General features: G+C 36.1%; 1 protein-coding gene across 3 annotated transcripts in view; it reads left to right on the top strand.

The window, feature by feature from the left end:
- PPP3CC (protein phosphatase 3 catalytic subunit gamma) overlaps nucleotides 1-19,074 on the top strand; it is a 99,914-nt gene that overhangs the window by 33,876 nt on the left and 46,964 nt on the right. For all 3 annotated transcript variants that reach the window (XM_042983277.1, XM_042983278.1, XM_015542788.2), the window contains exons 2-4: nucleotides 5,617-5,814; nucleotides 6,139-6,263; nucleotides 17,914-18,025. In XM_042983277.1, the coding sequence (XP_042839211.1) occupies nucleotides 5,617-5,814; nucleotides 6,139-6,263; nucleotides 17,914-18,025 (435 nt within the window). The remainder of the gene's footprint in view (nucleotides 1-5,616; nucleotides 5,815-6,138; nucleotides 6,264-17,913; nucleotides 18,026-19,074) is intronic.

The raw sequence follows: 19,074 nt of genomic DNA, 5'->3' as shown, positions 1-19,074 counted from the left end.
CTTTTCTTTTGATTTGAAGGAAATTGAGTTTATTTGCCCTTACCTAAAAACTTAGGATTCTTCTGGAACTTTCTGTTATGTATGTTGTCTCAAGCCAATCTTAATTCCTCTTAGTGTTCCTGGATCAGCTGTGTCCCATTTCTCTTAGCTGGGCATAATCCCCTTGATCCATTTCAACCTTGCTTTTGCTTTCATTTAATTAGGTGACTTGTTTACTTGTTTTAAGTAAATTGCAACTAGAGACTTTGAAAGAAAGAAAAAATATCTTTCTAACTTTTTTTCTCGGAAGTTCTTTAGGTTGCTTATCTCTTTCATAACTTATATGATACATAAGAAAAATGGTTTCCTATTTTGTAAACTGTTACCTGATTGCAACAATAATGGAGGAAAATTATTTTTATTAGTAGGTATAATACTACTGGTAGAAGTCAAGTAATATTTTGTGGATCTCTTGTCTCTGGAACTACCTCTATATATAATAATACCTTTTTTGTCAATTCCAATATATTTGATTTTGTATTATTTCATTTTATTTTTAGTTTGTTAACCAATTTCAATTATTTACAAAGTGGGGATTAAAAACAAGCTGGCTTCTTATGGGGTTCATTTCAAAATGGGGAAGGGCAGATTGGCTAGCTAGAAATTGAGAGTAAGAGTTTGAAAACTGAAAAAGAGGTAAACTAGGTATGAAAAGGGGAATGATTAAATGTGGTATCTTCCATTTGTTTTTCTGGATCAAGATTTCATAGGACTGAGGGTTCTCTGAAGTCACAAACAAGCGATTAAGTATATCTCTTGATTGAACCTCATGTAAGTTTCTCTAAAGAAAGTTTCTCTAAGACTTCCACTCTTAGGGGCACGTGGATGGCTCAGTCAGTTAAGTGTCTGACTCTTGATTTAGGCTCAGATCATGATCCCATGGCTCATGGGATCAAGCTCAGAGTCGGGCCTTATGCTGACTATGGATTCTGTCTCTCCCTTTCTCTTTGCCCTTCCCCCGCTCATGCCTGCATGCATATACGAATTCTCTTTTGCTCTCCCTGAAAATAAATACACTTAAAAGAAAAGATATACTCTTAGTTTGGGCAACTTTTCCACCTTTTTATGCTAAGTATTTCAACCATATTAGAACAGTAGAGTGAATAGTATTATGAACTTCCAAGTAAACATCATCCAGCCTCACTAGTTATTATTGACTCCTTACCAGTTTTTTTTTTCATCTGTACCCCTGCTTATTCCCTGTCCTCCCACTGTTGTGAAGCAGATTCCAAATAGCATATAATTTCATCTGAAAATATTTCAGTAAGAATCTCTAAACTATAAAGGATTTTTGTTGTTAACCACAACCATATTGCCATTACATTTTAGTAAAAATTTAAGTAAGTTTGTTTAGGACTTACCTTTCACTCTGTCTTAAAGACTCACCAGATAAATAAATAAAAGATTCATCATAATATCTTATACAAATTAACACAAATTAAACTGATTTATCTTTCAAATTGGAATACTTGTGAGAGTAAAAGGGGGTGCTATTAACAGTTATGCTAGGACAGCAGTGGAAATCTAGGACTGTCCTGATTAAACTGGGATATATGTGGTCCTCTCAAAGTAATATTTGCTGTTTGGATAGCTACATTTTTTCAATAAGCTTTGAATTGCCTAAATTAGTCAAGTTGTAGCTAGGAGCATGATGAAACTTACATTGAATTTTCAAGTCTAAAAATTAAAAAAATTTTTTTTTAAATGTTTTTATTTATTTTTGAGACAGAGACAGAGCATGAGCAGGGGAGGGGCAGAGAGAGAGGGAGACACAGAATCCGAAGCAGGCTCCAGGCTCTCATCTGTCAGCACAGAGCCCGACATGGGGCTTGAACTCACAGACCGTGAGATCATGACCTGAACAGAAGTCGGATGCTCAACCGACTGAGTCACCCAGGCGCCCCTCAAGTCTAAAATTTTTATAGTGCCTGTAGATTTCAACTTGTTTTTTTTTTTCTTTTTAAGTTTTTTATTATTTAAGTAATCTCAATGTGGAGTTCAAACTCACAACCCTAAAATCAAGAGTTGCATGCTCCTGTGACTGAGCCAGCCAGGCACCCCTCAAGTTAGTTCTCTCTCTTTTTTTTGAGAGGTTTTATTTTTTAATTTTTATTAAACATTTTTTTCTTAATGTTTATTTTTTTTAATTTGAACTTATTTGATTGATTGATTGTGATTTTTTAATATGAAATTTATTGTCAAATTGGTTTCCATACCGCACCCAGTGCTCATCCCAACAGGTGCCCTCCTCAGTACCCATCACCCACCCTCCCCTTCCTCCCACCCTGCATCAACCCTCAGTTTGTTCTCAGTTTTTTTAAGAGTCTCTTATGGTTTGGCTCTCGCTGTAACTTTTTTTTTCCTTCCCCTCCCCCATGGTCTTCTGTTAAGTTTCTCAGGATCCAAATAAGAGTGAAAACACTTGGTATCTGTCTTTCTCTGTATGACTTATTTCACTTAGCGTAACACTCTCCAGTTCCATCCACGTTGCTACAAAAGGCCATATTTCATTCTTTCTCATTGCCACGTAGTATTCCGTTGTGTATATAAACCACAATTTCTTTATCCATTCATCAATGGATGGCTTAATATTTATTTTTGAGAGAGAGAGGCAGACACAGAATCCTAAATAGGCTTCAGGCTTGAACCCATGAGCTGTGAGATCATGACCTGAGCCAAAGTCAGACACTTAACCAACTGAGCCACCTAGGCACCCCTAGAGATTTTATTTTTAAGTAACCTCTACACCCAGCATGGGGCTTCAACTCAAAACCCTGAGATCAAGAACCACACACTCCACAGACTCGGCCAGCCAGGTGCCCTCAACTTGGTTCTTTTTTTTTTTTTTTTTTAAGTTTATTTATTTCTTTTGAAAGAGAGAGAGAAAGCACAAACAGGGAAGGGTCAGAGAGAGGGAGAGACAGAATCCCAAGCAGGCTCTGCCCCATCAGCGCAGATCCCAATGTGGGCTCAAACTCATGAACTGTGAGATCATGACCTGAGCTGAGATTAAGAGTCAGTTGCTTAACTGACTGAGCCACCCAGGCACCCCTCAACTTGGTTCTTTTTTTTTTTTCTAGGTTTTTTTAAATGTTCATTTTTGAGAGAGAGAGAGAGAGAGAGAGAGAGAGAGAGAATATGCATGTGAGGGAGGGGCAGAGAGAGAGAGAGGGAGACAGAAGAAGATCTCAAGTAGGCTCTCTCTGCCCTGTCAGCACAGAGCCCAATGTAGGTGGGCTTGGACTCAGGAACTGTGAGATCATGACCTGAGCCAAAGTTGAACGCTTTAACTGACTGAGCCACCCAAGTGCCCCAACTTGGGTTTTTTTTTGTTTTTGTTTTTTTCCAATTTCTTCACATCCTTTCCAATACTTTTTATTTTCTGTTCTGTTTTTGTGTTTTTCTTATAATCATTCTACTTGGTATGAAATGGTATCTCATTGTGGTTTTAATCTGCATTTCCCTGATGATTAGGGATGTTAAAGATCTTTTATTGACTTATTGACTGTTCATGTATCTTCTTTTTTTAATGTTTTTTTCTTTCTATAATTAATTTATTTTTTATAATTTACATCTAAGTTAGCATATGGTGCAATAGTGATTTCAGGAGTAGATTCCTTAATGCCCCTTACCCATTTAGCCCATCCTGCCTCCCACAACCCATCCAGCAACCCTGTTTGTTCTCTGTATTTAAGAGTCTCTTATGTTTTGTCCCCCTCCCTGTTTTTATATTATTTTTGCTTCCCTTAACTTGGTTCTTAATAACACTTTCATAAAAGTAGAAGTGGAACCATCAGGCATAAATCACAAATTACAATGAACCCCTTGTTTAAATGTATGGTTTATAGGCTTGTGGATATTAGATCATAGAGAATTAGAATACATTATACAGTAGAGTAGGTAAATGAAATGATGGTCCAGTCTAAAATGTCAAAGGTTTTTTCTGTTAAAGTTGGTAATTCACCATATTAGATTAACTTTATACCCAGCATAAACTGAAATTAGTGTTTAGCATTTTCAGATTAGAAAACACAGCTAGACCTTCTTTATCTATTCTTCTCAAGTTTATGCTGTGTTACTATAGCAAGTAATTCTCAGAAATAGCTCCATCCAGTTAGTGTTTGCTTATTATCAGTAATACTTTAAGCAACTACCTTTTTAAAAAAATTTTTTTAATATTTATTTATTTATTTTTGATTTTATTTTTTATTTTTTAAAATTTACATCAAATTAGCATATAGTGCAACAGTGATTTCAGGAATAGATTCCTTAGTGCCCCTTACCCATTTAGCCCATCCCCCCTCTCACAATCCCTCCAGTAACCCTCAGTTTGTTCTCCATATTTATGAGTCTCTTCTGTTTTGTCCCCCTCCCTGTTTTTATATTATTTTTGCTTCCCTTCCCTTATGTTCATCTGTTTTGTATCTTAAATTCCTCACATGAGTGAAGTCATATGATATTTGTCTTTCTCTGACTGACTAATTTTGCTTAGCAGAATACCCTCCAGTTCCATCCATGTAGTTGCAAATTGCAAGATTTCATTCTTTTTGATTGCCGAGTAATACTCCATTGTGTATATATATATATCACTTCTTTATGCATTCATCCATCGATGGACATTTGGGCTCTTTCCATACTTTGGCTATTGTTGATGGTGCTGCTATAAACATGGGGGTGCATGTGTCCCTTCGAAACAGCACCCTGTATCCTTTGGATAAATGCCTAGTAGTTCAATTGCTGGGTCGTAGGGTAGTTCTATTTTTAGTTTTTTTGAGGAACCTCTGTACTGTTTTCCAGAATGGCTGCACCAGCTTGCATTCCCATTAAGCAGCTACCTTTTAATAATAAAGTATACATCTGTGATTGCCCCGATCAGGAGCTGAAGTCAGACTTTTAAAACACAATTCCATTAGGCCAGTTCTTTGGAAAAATAAATACCCTTTAGTGTTGAAATTTCTTTCCTTTCATTTTCTTTAACCACAGTTTCAGTTTTAATACTTTTTCTATAAGTAAAAGATAACTCATATCATCTAGTTCTTTATTTTTTAGTTTATTTTCTGTTTGTTTTTTTTTTTAATTTTTTTTGTAACGTTTATTTATTTTTGAGACAGAGAGAGACAGAGCATGAATGGGGGAGGGGCAGAGAGAGAGGGAGACACAGAATGGGAAGCAGGCTCCAGGCTCTGAGCCATCAGCCCAGAGCCCGACGCGGGGCTCGAACTCACGGACTGTGAGATCGTGACCTGAGCTGAAGTCGGACGCTTAACCGACTGAGCCACCCAGGCGCCCCTATTTTTTAGTTTATTTTCTGAATCGGCTTCAAGTCTTTGACGTTTATATGTAAAACAGTATAATTCATACATCCACACACTGACTTTGACTTTGTGGCCTTTTTAAAAATTAGAATCGATCTTCTGTAACATATAGTATCTTAGATTTTTTTCCCCCACATGGTTCTGTTGCTGTGGATTTGAAATCATGTGATGTATTAGGTTTAATTTGTTACATTAAAAAAAAAATGGGTTCACAGTTCTCTATGCATTTAAGTATTTTGAATTACTTTTTCTCTCTTTCTAGCTGTCCCCTTTCCTCCAACCCAACGGCTTACTTTGAAGGAAGTATTTGAGAATGGGAAACCTAAAATTGATGTCTTAAGAAACCATTTGGTGAAGGAAGGGCGACTGGAAGAGGAAGTAGCCTTAAAGATAATCAATGATGGGGCTGCTATCCTGAGACAAGAGAAGACTATGATAGAACTAGATTCTCCAATCACAGGTATGAGAAATATTTGGGTGGCACTTAGATTTGAGCTTATTTGAAAAATTATTACAAATAACCAACTAAAATGTGTGATAATTTTTCTAGGAATTATGAGGTAGTCTTAGGATTGTTTGTTGTTTATTGAAGAAATACAACTTAAAATATCTCATATTTCCTATGGGACTATTCAGTATTGATAGATTGACTACAATTATAGAACAGTCCAGTCAAAAGCTAAAGTGATTTCAGTTAAAAGTTAAACTGTGATCTTATTGATGTACTGCCCTTTCTCTTCTAAGACATCATTTTTCACCTCACCTTATGCCCTTTTTTTCCTAGTGTGTGGTGACATTCATGGACAATTCTTTGACTTGATGAAGTTGTTCGAAGTTGGAGGATCACCTACTAACACACGCTACCTCTTTCTGGGTGACTATGTGGACAGAGGCTATTTCAGTATAGAGGTAAAAATTAAATTGGATACGTGGGAACTTTCATTACCTTTTTTTAGAACTTTGCTTTCTGTTCTTCGGTAGAAGAAATTAAAATGAGAACACTGGCAGAACTTATAAACCTTGTTACTTTTAGTAATTAAGGTGTTAGAAAAATGTTTTCATTGGTGTAAGAAAGTTCTATTCCTTCTTGTAGCTTCTATATGTGGTAGACATATAGAAGGGGCTATATTAAACCCAGCTTTGCAGGTAAGTCAAATGTTTACCAACCTTTCCTCTTTGAAGATAGTGTACAGGCTGTATATAAATGGCATAAATTGCTATTCACCCTAAACAGGATTTGGATTAGCAGACACTAATTCTAAAACCACAAGCTGGTGGGCTGTAATTTACTCTTAGATTAACTTCCAATGCTAAACCACCAGGCACTTAGTTTACTGTAGGAATACTTTTTGATACTGTTATGCATAGTAAGCACTTAATAAATGTTCATTGAATAAAAAAAATGATTAAAATTAATGAAGTTAATGGAAACTCAAAATTTACTTTCGTGTATTTTGAAAACTGAATGAAGAGAAAAAATGATTGGAATTAAAGTATAAGCTGTTGTGTATAAAAAATAAAACTATTTTAGAACATCATGCAAAGACTTGAGTACAGTGGAACCATATTCATATTTAATATCAATTGATTTAGCTGTACATGCTTGGCAAATAAAAGGCAAGTAACTTTTGAAATAGTACAGGTAATTGAATTTATAATGTGCCCAAGAATAAGCATGAGATGAGAAATTGAGTCCGCTTGCTGTTCTTGTAGTCTTTAGTCCTGCCTCTCCCTCATAGTGTGATGGTCTCAGTGTATTTAGTGTGTTTCTAGTGGTTAAAAGTTTATTTGTGCAGCATCACTCCTAAATCCAAGTCAACTCTCTCACCTAGTGCTTAAAGAAGCAGTGGTTATTCTAAAGCTGGCAGAAACTCTTTAGTTAAATAGATGTGTCTAAATTGATGAATCAGAGAAGTTCAGAGTTATGTGCCAGTGCCCCAAATTAATTTAGTGTCATCTGTGAGGACAAAGGTTAATGGTAGAAGCTAAGAAAATTATCTTCTTGCCCCGCTGCTCAGTAAATTCCCAAGGTCTCCAAGTACGTACCTGAGATGAGTGGAGATGATACCTGCAGACTGTATCATTGAAATGCTTCTCTATTCCAAGTATCCTAAGTGTCCATTGGTAGGGACACCTGGGTCGCTCAGTTAATTGTCTGACTTCAGCTCAGGTCATGACCTCACGGTTCATGAGTTTGAGCCCTGAGTCAGGCTCTGTGCCAACAGCCTGGAGCCTGCTTTGGATTCTGTGTCTCCCTCTCTGCCTCTCCCCTGCTCATGCTCTCTCTCTCTCTCAAAAATAAACATTAAAAAAATTTTTAATTAAAAAATTGTCCATTGATAGATGAATAAATAAGATGTAATAAATATATATAATGGATATAATATAATAGAAAATTACTCAGACATAAAAGAGAATGAAATGTTGCCATTTGCAACAACATGGATGGACCTAGAGGATATTATGCTAAGAGAAATAAGTCCAAGAAAGACAGATACTTATGATTTCACTCAGGTAAGGAATCTATAAAACAAAACAAGTGAACACACAAAACAGAAGCAGACTTATTTATAAACACCAAGAACAAACTGGTGGTTGCCAGAGGAGAGGGGAGTAGGAAGTCAGGATATAGGTAGAGGGGATTAAGAGGTACAGACTTCCAGTTATAAAATAAATAAGTCGTGGATGAAATGTACATCACAGGGAATATAGTCAAAATACTGTAATAACTTCATATGGTGACAGGTGATAACTATCCTTATTGTGGTGAGCATCGCATAATATATAGGATTGTTGAATCACTATGTTGTACACCAAAAGCTAATATTGTATGTCAACTGTAGTTCAATAAATAAATAAAATAAAAAGGGAAGCAAACATAGTCTAAAAAGGAAAAGCTTTCTAATTCCTATTCACATCATGTTTCAAGAGACAATCAAAAATGTGGATGTTTGAAAGACACATTGAATGTTTACTTCTTTGGGTATTGATTAGCATGAAGAGGTTTTATCTATCTATCTATCTATCTATCTATCTATCTATCTATCTATTTTTGAGAGAAGAGAGAGCCAGTGAGCGAGGGGCAGAGAGAATTCCACGAGTTGCAGAGAGAGAGGGAGAGTATGGAGCCCAGAGCTGGGCTCAAGCTCACCCAGAGTTCCACGGCTGGAACTCACAAACCGTGAGATCATGGACCTGAGCCAAAGTTGGATGCTTAACTGATGGAGTCACCAGGCACCCCAGCATGAAGAGGTTTTAGAGGCTGAAGAGAAGAATACAGAACTTACTGAATTTTTAATTAGTCATTATATTTAATGAAACAACTTCTTAAAAAGATAATATTATGCCAAATCATCTTCTCGTTGTTGTTAACTGACATATTTACAAATAGTTTCAATGCATTAATACATTCAGTATAAAGCACACACTGAAAAACTCCATAATGATTTTTGTACGCACATACTATATTCAGAATATTTTCTGTTACATATTTTTTCCTCATTCATCAACAAATGTTTCCTGATTGCCAACTTTATGGCAGGCTCTGAGGATAAAATAATGAATAAGATTTATGCTTTCTATTTTTATTTGTTTGTTTTTAAGATTAATGCTTTCTATAGGAGCTGACAGTCTGTTAGAAAAGATGCACTTGTAACTAGATTTTTCAATACTGTATAAAAGTGCTTGTTTAATTTTCTGCAATATTCTTCATATTAAGACCTAGCATACTAGCATGGTACCTGACACATAATTGGCACTCAATCAATATTTGCTCAATGAATGAATGTTAATAAATCATAGTTTGTATTTGGCTTTATCCTGTTATTTGACGTTTGACTAACTTAAAGGATTTTTCTGGAATAGCTTAAGAGGTAAATGGATCAAAACATTAAAGTGACAATGCTATTTTATACCAGTTTTAAAACTAAAATTCAGGGTGTATATAGTGTTAGTTGGAAGTCACCTACTTATAAACTACCAAGGTTATAAACTTCTGTAGGCTACAGCTTAGTCCAGCATGATATAGGTATATACTGGATCACAGTTTTGTTTTTTTTTTATCAGTGTCCTTGATAAGTATGAGTATGTTGTTTTTGTCAAATGGATGAAAATAAGGCAATGGAGTCCTTACTACATTTTTGTTGTTGTAAATAGTTCATTTTTGTAGAAAAATTGGGAAATGTAGACTCTAAGAAAACAAAAACTTGTATAAATCACATATAATCACTGTTAATATCTTATAGTTTCTTTTTTTTTTCTTTAAGATTTTAAATTATTTTTTAAAAGTAATCTCTACACCCAATGTGGGGCTGTAACTCCCAACCGCTGGACCAAGAGTTGCATGCTCCACTGACTCAGGCAGCTAGGTGCCCCAACATCTTGTATTTTCTTGCAGTCCTTTTTCTTCTTTTACATTTGTATTTATCCTTTTTTAAAGAAAATTGAAATCATTTTGGACATTTCCTTTTGTAGTCTTTTTTTCCCCACTCAGCATTGTATTGAAAACACTTTTCTCTGTGGTTAATGGTAAAAATATCAGAATTTACTTCACTATTCTTTATTTTTGGATGTTTGGTTTGTTGATACTGCTTGCTGCCTATCTTTTCTCTCCTTCCTTACTATCAAAATTCTATTTTTTTCAGATAAGTGAGATTGGGGTTTCAGAGAAAACCTTTGATTTCACTTTGGGGAAGCCCTTAACCCAGCCCCAGGGAATGAATTGGTTGGTCTGAGCTAGTCATATAAACCCATTCCTTGTCACCAGTGATTGGTCTAGGGATAAACATGGGATTCTGTTTTGCCCAGTAATATATAAAGGGAACTCTGCTGGGTGCTTTTTAGGTGTGTGAGTGTGTGCGCGCGTGCGCATGCGTGCTGACACACACTTTGAAACACTTCGTTTCCAGATGAAAAGACGAGCAAGGTGAAAGTTTCTGAACCCCTGTTTAACTACATCATATCAAATGTGGGTGGGTACACTATAGCATTCATTTTGTGATCATGAGGAGGTGCTAAGGATGAAAAGCAGACCTGTGAATTACAGATCATAGAGGGAAAGAGGACATGGTTTCTTGGTGACAGCATTAAGCTGGTACACTAAATCTGGACATCTTACCTCCAGATTTCTTGTTTCATGAGATACTTAATGTCTTTATGGCTTAAACAATTGTTAATTGGATATTTATCACTTGTAATGTAAGTGGATGTTTTCTAGTTACTTCTGCATATTGCTACAGTTAATACCTTTCTGAATTAATAACATTTCTGATATTTACTTAGGTTAGATCCTTATAAGTAAAAGAAGTGGATGAAAGACTATGAACATTCTATTTTTTTTAAGTTTATTTATTTTGTGAGAGAGAGGAAGAGAGCACGCGAGTGCACAAGCAAGTGGGGGAGGGATAGAAAAGGAGAGAGAGAATCCCAGGCAGGCTCCTCGCTGTCAGGGCAGAGCCCGACATGAGGCTCTATCCCATGACAGTGAGATCATGACCTGAGCCAGAGCTGAGAGTCAGACACTTAATGGACTGAACCACCGAGGTGCCCCAGACTATGAACATTTTAAAGATTTTTGATACATATTGCCTCATTGTTTTCACAGAACTTTATTCACTGTATTTATATTTTCTTTCTATACTTAATAATTGTTTTCCTTGAGCCTGTGTGAAATAATCAAGGCAAGATGATTTTTTTCATGCCCAGAGGAAGCATATGTCTTTCCTGAAGCAATGCAGGCTTTGATTAGTACAAATACTAAGGAGTTTTGGCATTTAGGGACTGATCCAAATCTCATTGACAAAACAAAATAGTAAAGTTTCACTTACTTCTGAGCTTTTTGACATCCCTTCTTCATTTGTACCTATTATAAACTACTTACTCTGAGGTAGGGCAAGCTAAATTTTAGTTTCTTTTAATTGATTCTTCAATAAGAGAAAGGGCTAAAGGAGATTTTTTTTTTTTTTTTGAGAGAGAGAGAGAGAGAGAGGGAGAGAGAGAGAGAGAGAGAGAGAGAGGCAGAGGGAGAATCTTAAGCAGGCTCCATGCTAAGTGCAGAGCCCAACGTGGGGGTTGATTTCATGAACCATGAGATCTTGACCTGAGCCGAAATCAAGAATTGGATGCTCAACTGTCTTGATTCACTGAGATGTCCGGGTCCTACTGGCATTTAATGGGCTGGGTCCAGGGAAACAAACATCCTGCAATATGCAGAAACTCCTAAACAACAAAGGATCATGCTTTTCACATAGTCAGTATTACCTCTGTTGGGAGACACTGTTAAATTTTGGGGATGGGTGTGAACAAACAAAGCCAAGTCTTTTACTGTGTTTTCTAGTGAAAGGGGCAGCATTGTGTATTTGTTTAGTGTTATGAAAATCAAATCAGGGTAAGGGACTAAAAGAGCCCACAAGGATAGCTAATTTAGATGGAGATTAGGGAAGGCTTATCTGAGGAGGTAACATCTGAAGAGAAACTTGAATGACCTGAGGGAGTGAGCCCTGCTTACCTGATGGGAGGTGGGGGAGGGGTGAGTACATTCCAGCAGAGGACACATCAAGTATTAAAGCTCTGAGGCTGGAGCACGCCTAATGCAGTCCAGGAATAGTAACAAGGCCAGTTTGGCTAGATGGAAAAATGAGTAGGGGGGGAGATGTAGGCAATGTGTCAGAGGGATAGGCAAGGGTTAGATGATATCAGGCTTTGGAAACCATAGTAAGGAGTTTGGGTTTTATCCTGAATGCGAAAGGAAGCCATTGGAGATTGTTTTGAGGTGGGAGTGACATATTCACATGTATGTTTTGAAACAGTCACTCTGGCTGGTTTGTGGTAAACTGTGGAAGCCTAAGAGTGGGTACAGGGAGGCCAGTTAGGAATCTAATCCTGTAAGCATGGGCAAGAGACATTGGTGATTTAAATTAAGCATTTTGGGAAGCATCTGGATTTAGAATTTTGAAACCTTTTTTTGGGGAGGTGGGAAAATCTCAGTTAAATTCATCAAGCTGTTCAGATCATGACACATTTATTACTAGTCATTGCAAAGTCCCTCTCTGCTTTATTTTTTTCTTATCTATGATCTCTATTAATATTTTCCCCCTCTTGCCATTATATATGTTTTTGTTATATTTGGTATATGCCTCAGAAGACATATAATACATTACGCTAATTTTATAATATGTAAGGTTTTGGTGGATAAAAGTATTTTAATTTTACATAAATATGGTAGTGTTCAGTGTCCTCAAACTCAAGCATACATCATAATTTCCTCGAGCACCTGTTCAAAAACAGATTGCTGGGCCCCACCCCAGAATTCCTGGAGTCTGAAAATCTCTGTCTCTAACAAGTTCCCATGTGATGCTAATGCACTACACTTGAGATGAATGTGACCACGCTATGGCCCTGTTTCTGTTGATTTGAGTTTTTGTCTATCATGATGTTTTTAAGATCTATCCAAGTTGCTGTCTCTCAGTCGTTGCTTTCTGCTTGCCGTAGAGTATTCCATAGTATACATCTATGACATTTTAGTTCTTTATTCTCAATGGTGGACACCTAGGTTGCCTCCAGTTTCTTTTTTCTATGAACATTACTGTTATGAATATTCATAAAAATATAAATCTACCGATGGTACCATGTTTTAGTTTCTCTGTGGCTTATGTACAAGAGTGGGATTGACAGAGAAAAGGGTATATACCTTCCATACTTGAACTGACCATCACAGATTCCTCTTCAGAATAGCTGTACTAATCTATACGCCTGCCTGTAGCAGCTAAGAGTTCATACTTCCTTATAGCCCTCTTTCCAGAATTTGGTTTTATCTCATTTTCTATATTTACAAAAATGATGGGTATAAAATAGTATTTTATGTTTCAAGTAATATTTTTCCAATTACTGATGAAATTAAGCATCTCCTTACATGTTAGCCATTCCACTCTTATAATCACTGTTAAGAGTTTCTTATATGACCTTTAAGATATAGGTTAAGCATTTACCAGCATATTTCCATATCTATTTTTAAAAAATAAATGTACTTATCAGTGTACATTTGCCCTTTAAGTGCTGCTCTATCTGGGTCCTTCAGATTTTGACCCGTATTGTTTCTATTATCATTCAGTAGTTTATATTTTAAGATTCTCTTTAACCTTAACACAATGAAGTAGTATGTTTTTTGTTTCTAGTCATGCAAGATTTTTTTCATAAAGTTAATATTTTGTTATTGATTTTATTAGTGTAATTATTTAGAGAACATAACCTGGACATATTCATTCTTTGGAATTTATGGGGACTCTATTTGTGATGAGATACCTAGTAGATTTTTGTGACTATCTTTTTTTTTTTTTTTTTTAAGTATCTCTGCACCCAAATGGGGCTTGAACTCATGACCCCAAGATCAAGAGTTACATGCTTTACCAACTATGCCAGCCAACCACCCCTTTATGACTGTCTTGTGTATACTTGAAACTTAATGCATTCTCTGTTGAATTGTTCCCTGTGACGTTCATTACTTTTGTCTGCTTGAACTAGGAGTTACTTTTTGGGTGTTTCAGAAGAGCCAACTACAGTTATTACTGATTCTTACCATAGTCCTGTCAGTTGTTGCGTGTGTTTTGAGACTGAGATATGTAATGAGGGAGTGTGTGGCAAGCTGAGGGCAAAATGCAGGCTAAAGCACCCCCTCTCCCACCTCAGGTGGAGTATGCGTGATATTCTGTGGACACTCCTGGCTACCCAAGAACAAAGGAAAGGGGTTAAAGGGCTTGCCATGGTAATGTGGGAAGCAAAGGCAAATGAAAAATTAAATTCCATGCTGCCTGCAGCCCATTGACAAGTCCTTGAAACCAGCAGAGTGACCTCCCTCTAGGATCCCAGCTGCCTCAAGGATGACATTTTTGCTAGGGGCAAAAGAGAATCTTAGTTTAACCTTATCTCAACCTCCAGGATCCTGTAAATCTACTTTGTTTATCTCAAGTGCCCCAAGATATATGCTGGCAATCATACTCCAAGCTTAATGCCCACCCCCCATACATCTGAAAGGTCTCATGACTACGGTTTTACTAAACGGTAAAAAATGGCATTTCCCTAGCAACAGCTGGCCTCTCAAGGTCCTGGAAACCTTGCTTCCACAATACCTTAGGTACTTACTCTATACCTGACCCCCTCCCAACTTGAGGGTATATAATCATATAATCAGTAACCCATCACAACCACAGTGCAGCTCTTCTGCCCCATGGGTCCTGTCCCCATGCTTTAATAAAATCACCTTTTTGCACCAAAGACGTCCTCAAGAATTTCTTGGCTGTTGGCTCCAGACCACCCCACCATCACCCCAAAACTTCATCAATATGTATACTTCATTATTAGTATATATGATTGCTCTTCATTATTTGCAGATTCCGTTTTTGCATACATGCCTCCCTGCTAAAATTTATTTGTAGTCCCAAAATCAATACATATAGTGATTTTGAGGTTCTAGTCCCTTTCATCAGGAGCTAGGAAATACATATAAGCATACTAAGCTGCACATATACCCACATTTTTATCTGTTTCTTTATCTATCTGTATATACCCTTAGAAAAGTGAGTTTTGATTTCAGTCCAAATTCACAAGATTCAGCCTAACCTTACCTCTTTCCTACTCTCATGATTTATAATATATTCACGTGTCTGGTCAATTCTAGTATACTCACAAAGTAGGTATATAGCAGCCAAATCATGCTTTGAAAACAGATTCACTAACTAGAGATACAGTATTTGTGTATATTTCTTTGTGTCTTTACCTTGCAGTATGCAGTCAAAATGCTGTTTTCCAAAGTTACTTGGGTTCTTTTTTCCCCATACCCTCCTTTGTTGCTTTGTTTTTCGTTTATAATACAATTAGGTTTATTACTTGTTTGCATTCTATTTTGGGTTTCTTTCACATGCTGGTTGATTACCTGTTTTGTGGAGGCACATGTAGAACATTACTGTTGTAGAAAATCAAAGCTATCCAAAAAGGTATGCTTTGAGAAGTGTTGTACCCTGCTCATCCCCCTTAAAGTGTTCTCAGTGCTCCCTTCTTTCCACCCCTTTCCTCTGTGCCCTTTGTAGGTAACTGATGTCTCTAGTTTCTGATTTATACTTCCTGTATTTCTTCTGCACAAATGAGTAAATACATGTGGATCTCTTACATCCTTTCTTTATTACAGAAACAGTAGCATACTTTTTTGTACTTTGCTTTTTTTCACTTCACAGTATATTTTGGAAATTGCTCCAAATCTGTTTATAGAGATCTCTCTCTCTTTCTTTTCTTTCTTTTTTCTCCCTTTCTTTATCTCTTTATCTCTTTCTTTCTCTCTTTCTTTCTTTCTTTCTTTCTTTCTTTCTTTCTTTCTTTCTTTCAGCTTCATGGTACTTTATTGTGTTTGCTCAGCCTTACATCCTATGTATAGTTATTTAGTTTGTTTCTAAAATTTTGCTATTATAAGCAACACTGCAACTTTGTGCATATGTATTTTCTTATTGTTGGAAGTGTATCTTTAGGGTATGCTTCTAGAAGTGGTCAAAAGTTAAATGAATATGTTGTTTTATCAGTTTTCGCCATATTTTTTTTTACTGTGCAAATTATTTTTATTTGTAGATAGTCAAATTTATCCGTTTTTTGCCTCTGGTTTTTCGTCATTAGTACACTTTATCTTAGCCAAAAGGCCGAGAAGCATTTGGTTTTTTGTCATTAGTGATAAAGTTTTCCCCTACACTAAAGGATAAAGAACTCAGCACTTTTTCTTCCAGAGCTTGTATGACTTCATTTTGATATATTTGTTTTTTGATACATTTATCTCCCTTATCCATTTGTCATTCATTATGTATTATGTGAGAAATATAGATCTATTTTTTTTTTTTGAAATGCCACCGGTTGTCCCAGAGGCATTTTTTGAGAAGTCCATCATTACCCCCTGTGACTTAGGATGCTAACTTTTATTATATACCAATATTGTATGTACTTGGATTAATTTCTGGACTGTTTTATTCCACTGGTATATTTATTTCTATATGTGCCAGTACTACTGTTTTGTTTTGTTTTGTTTTTTTAAGATTTAAAAAAAATGTTTATTTATTTTTAGGGGCATGGGGGTGGCTCACTTGGTTGAGCGTCTGACTCTTGATTTCGGCTCAGGTCAAGATACTAGGGTCGTGGGATCGAGCTCTGCTATGGGCTCTGTGCTGAGCATGGAGCCTGCTTGGGATTTTCTCTCTCTCCCTCAGCCCCTCTCCCCAGCTCGTGTTCTCTCTCTCTCTCTCTCTCTCTCTCTCAAATAAATAAAATGAAAAAAAAGTTTTTTAAATCTTTAGTTTTGAGAGAGAGAGAAACAAGCAGGAGAGGGGGAGGGGCAGAGAGAAAGAGGGAGGGAAGATCTGAAGTCCGGTTCATAATGACAATAGAGAGCCAGATGCTGGGGCCCAAACTCAGGAACTGAACCTCGAGATCATGACCTGAGCCAAAATCAGATGCTCAACCAACTGAGCCACGCAGGTGCTCCCAATTATAGAAGCTTTACAGTATCTTTTAATATCCAGTAGGGCTAGGCCCCTCTCCCCATTATATTTCTCTTTTTCAGTGTTTTTTGTTTTTGTTTTTTGTTTTTTCCTGGCTGTTCGTGCATGTTTATTTTTCCACAGAAATTTTATTATCAACTTATCTAACTCCATAAAATAACTTGTTGGTATTGGAATTGCAGTGGTTTTATAAATTAGGAAGAACTGATGCTGAATCATCCTATCCAACAAGGAATGTTTTTTCATTTGTTCTTGCCTACTTTTGTGTCTTCCAGGAGATTTTTAAATTTTTCTTGGTATTAGTTTTGCACATTTCTTACTAAATTTATTCCTGTGTGTTTAGTATTTTTTGCTGGTATTGCAAATGGAGTTTTCTCCACCATGTGTCCTATTTATTGTTTGTGGATATTAATTTTATATCCTGCCTTATTACTGAATTCTTTTATTTTTTGAATTAGTTTAATCATTGATTTTTCTGGAGTTTTTCAGGTATACTATCATATCATCTTCAAATAGAGTTGTTTTATTTTTTTCTTTACCCATTCTTAAGCTTTTAATTGATTTCTCTTGTCTAATTCAATTAGCCAATACCTCTAATATAGTGTTGAATAGTAGCAGAGATAGTGGATATCCTTGTCTAGTTCCTTATTTAGTGGAAATTTCTCTGGTGTTTCCTCATTAAATAAAATACAGATTTTAAGATATATGTATATATATATTTATATATGGGGATATATATATATATATATATTTATATGGGGGTGGATTTGTCACAGAGCTCTAGATACTTGGAAAAACCGTGGAAATAGAAATTAAGGAAAGGTATCTATGAAGTCTACTCTATGCTCTGTTGGAGTCTAGGGCAACAGCTTGTTCCTTTCAAAAAGCTGGAAGGTTTCATGTTTCAGTTTGGGAATGACAATTAGATATGCCATTACAACAAGTCATTTAAGTCATTTGAATTCACGTAAATTGTCTTTGTGCGTTGTCATGGTCACAAATAAAAATTTATCCTTATGTTTGTCTTTTTATAGTGTGTGCTGTTTTTGTGGAGTTTAAAGATTAATCATCCCAAAACAGTGTTTCTGCTTCGAGGAAATCATGAGTGCAGGCATCTTACAGAATATTTCACCTTCAAACAGGAATGTAAGTATGATCACTTTTCCAGAACCTTTTTGTTTGTTTAAGTAAACTCTACCCCTCACAGGCTTGAACTCACAACTCTGAAATCGAAAATCCCATGTTCTACCGACTGAGCTAGCCAGGCGCCCCATAACATTTTTAGTTACCCTTTTGTCAGTCCCAAAATGAATCGCACGGAAACCAAATAAAGAAACTAATGGAACCCAAATGGTTTCTGTTGTTTATTTTCTGATAAGAACCAAGATTCTACCTTTTAAGACATTTATTTTGAAAATATCTTTTGTGGTTTCTTCCTATTATGTAATGTAATACATTTGGGATATTTGGAAAACATAGAAAAGTCCAAAGAAGATAAAAGTTGTCCATAGTCATGCCACTTAAAAATAATAACTATTATCTCACTATTTGAGATATAGTCTTCTTTTCTGCATATATAAAAACCTATCATGAAATAGTTGAAATACATATGTATCTATACATATTTTCAAAAAAATTAGACTATTAAATGTACTGTTTAATAAATTGCTCTTTACATTTTATATAATAACTTTTTCTAAATTTTTTTTTTTTTAAGTTTATTTATTTTTGAGACAGAGAGAGAGCATGAACGGGGGAGGGGCAGAGAGAGAGGGAGACACAGAATCGGAAGCAGGCTCCAGGCTCTGAGCCATCAGCCCAGAGCCCGACGCGGGGCTCGAACCCACAGACCGCGAGATCGTGACCTGAGCCGAAGTCGGACGCTTAACCGACCAAGCCACCCAGGCGCCCCTATAATAACTTTTTCTAATTAAATCATTAAGTACCATTAAATATCTTTGAACATGATTTTAAAATGTTATTATAATATTTTAAAAGTATTTCATCTTATTAATGCACTATCATATATGTAGCCAATTTAGTAACAGCTGTATGACATTTCTGTTGTTTCCAACTATAAATCATACTGTACTAGTAAAAAAAGCTTATTATTAAGGTAGAATTTTTTTGAAAGGCAAACCATTGCTAAACCATTTGAAAAAAAAACCCAAAAAAACTGGCACATTTCTTTGACC

Source organism: Panthera tigris, chromosome B1 (genome assembly GCF_018350195.1).
Source record: "Panthera tigris isolate Pti1 chromosome B1, P.tigris_Pti1_mat1.1, whole genome shotgun sequence".
NCBI classification, from domain to species: Eukaryota; Metazoa; Chordata; class Mammalia; order Carnivora; family Felidae; genus Panthera; species Panthera tigris.
The sequence above is the reverse complement of the archived record's forward strand: the minus strand, read 5'-3'. Positions and strand labels throughout refer to the sequence as shown.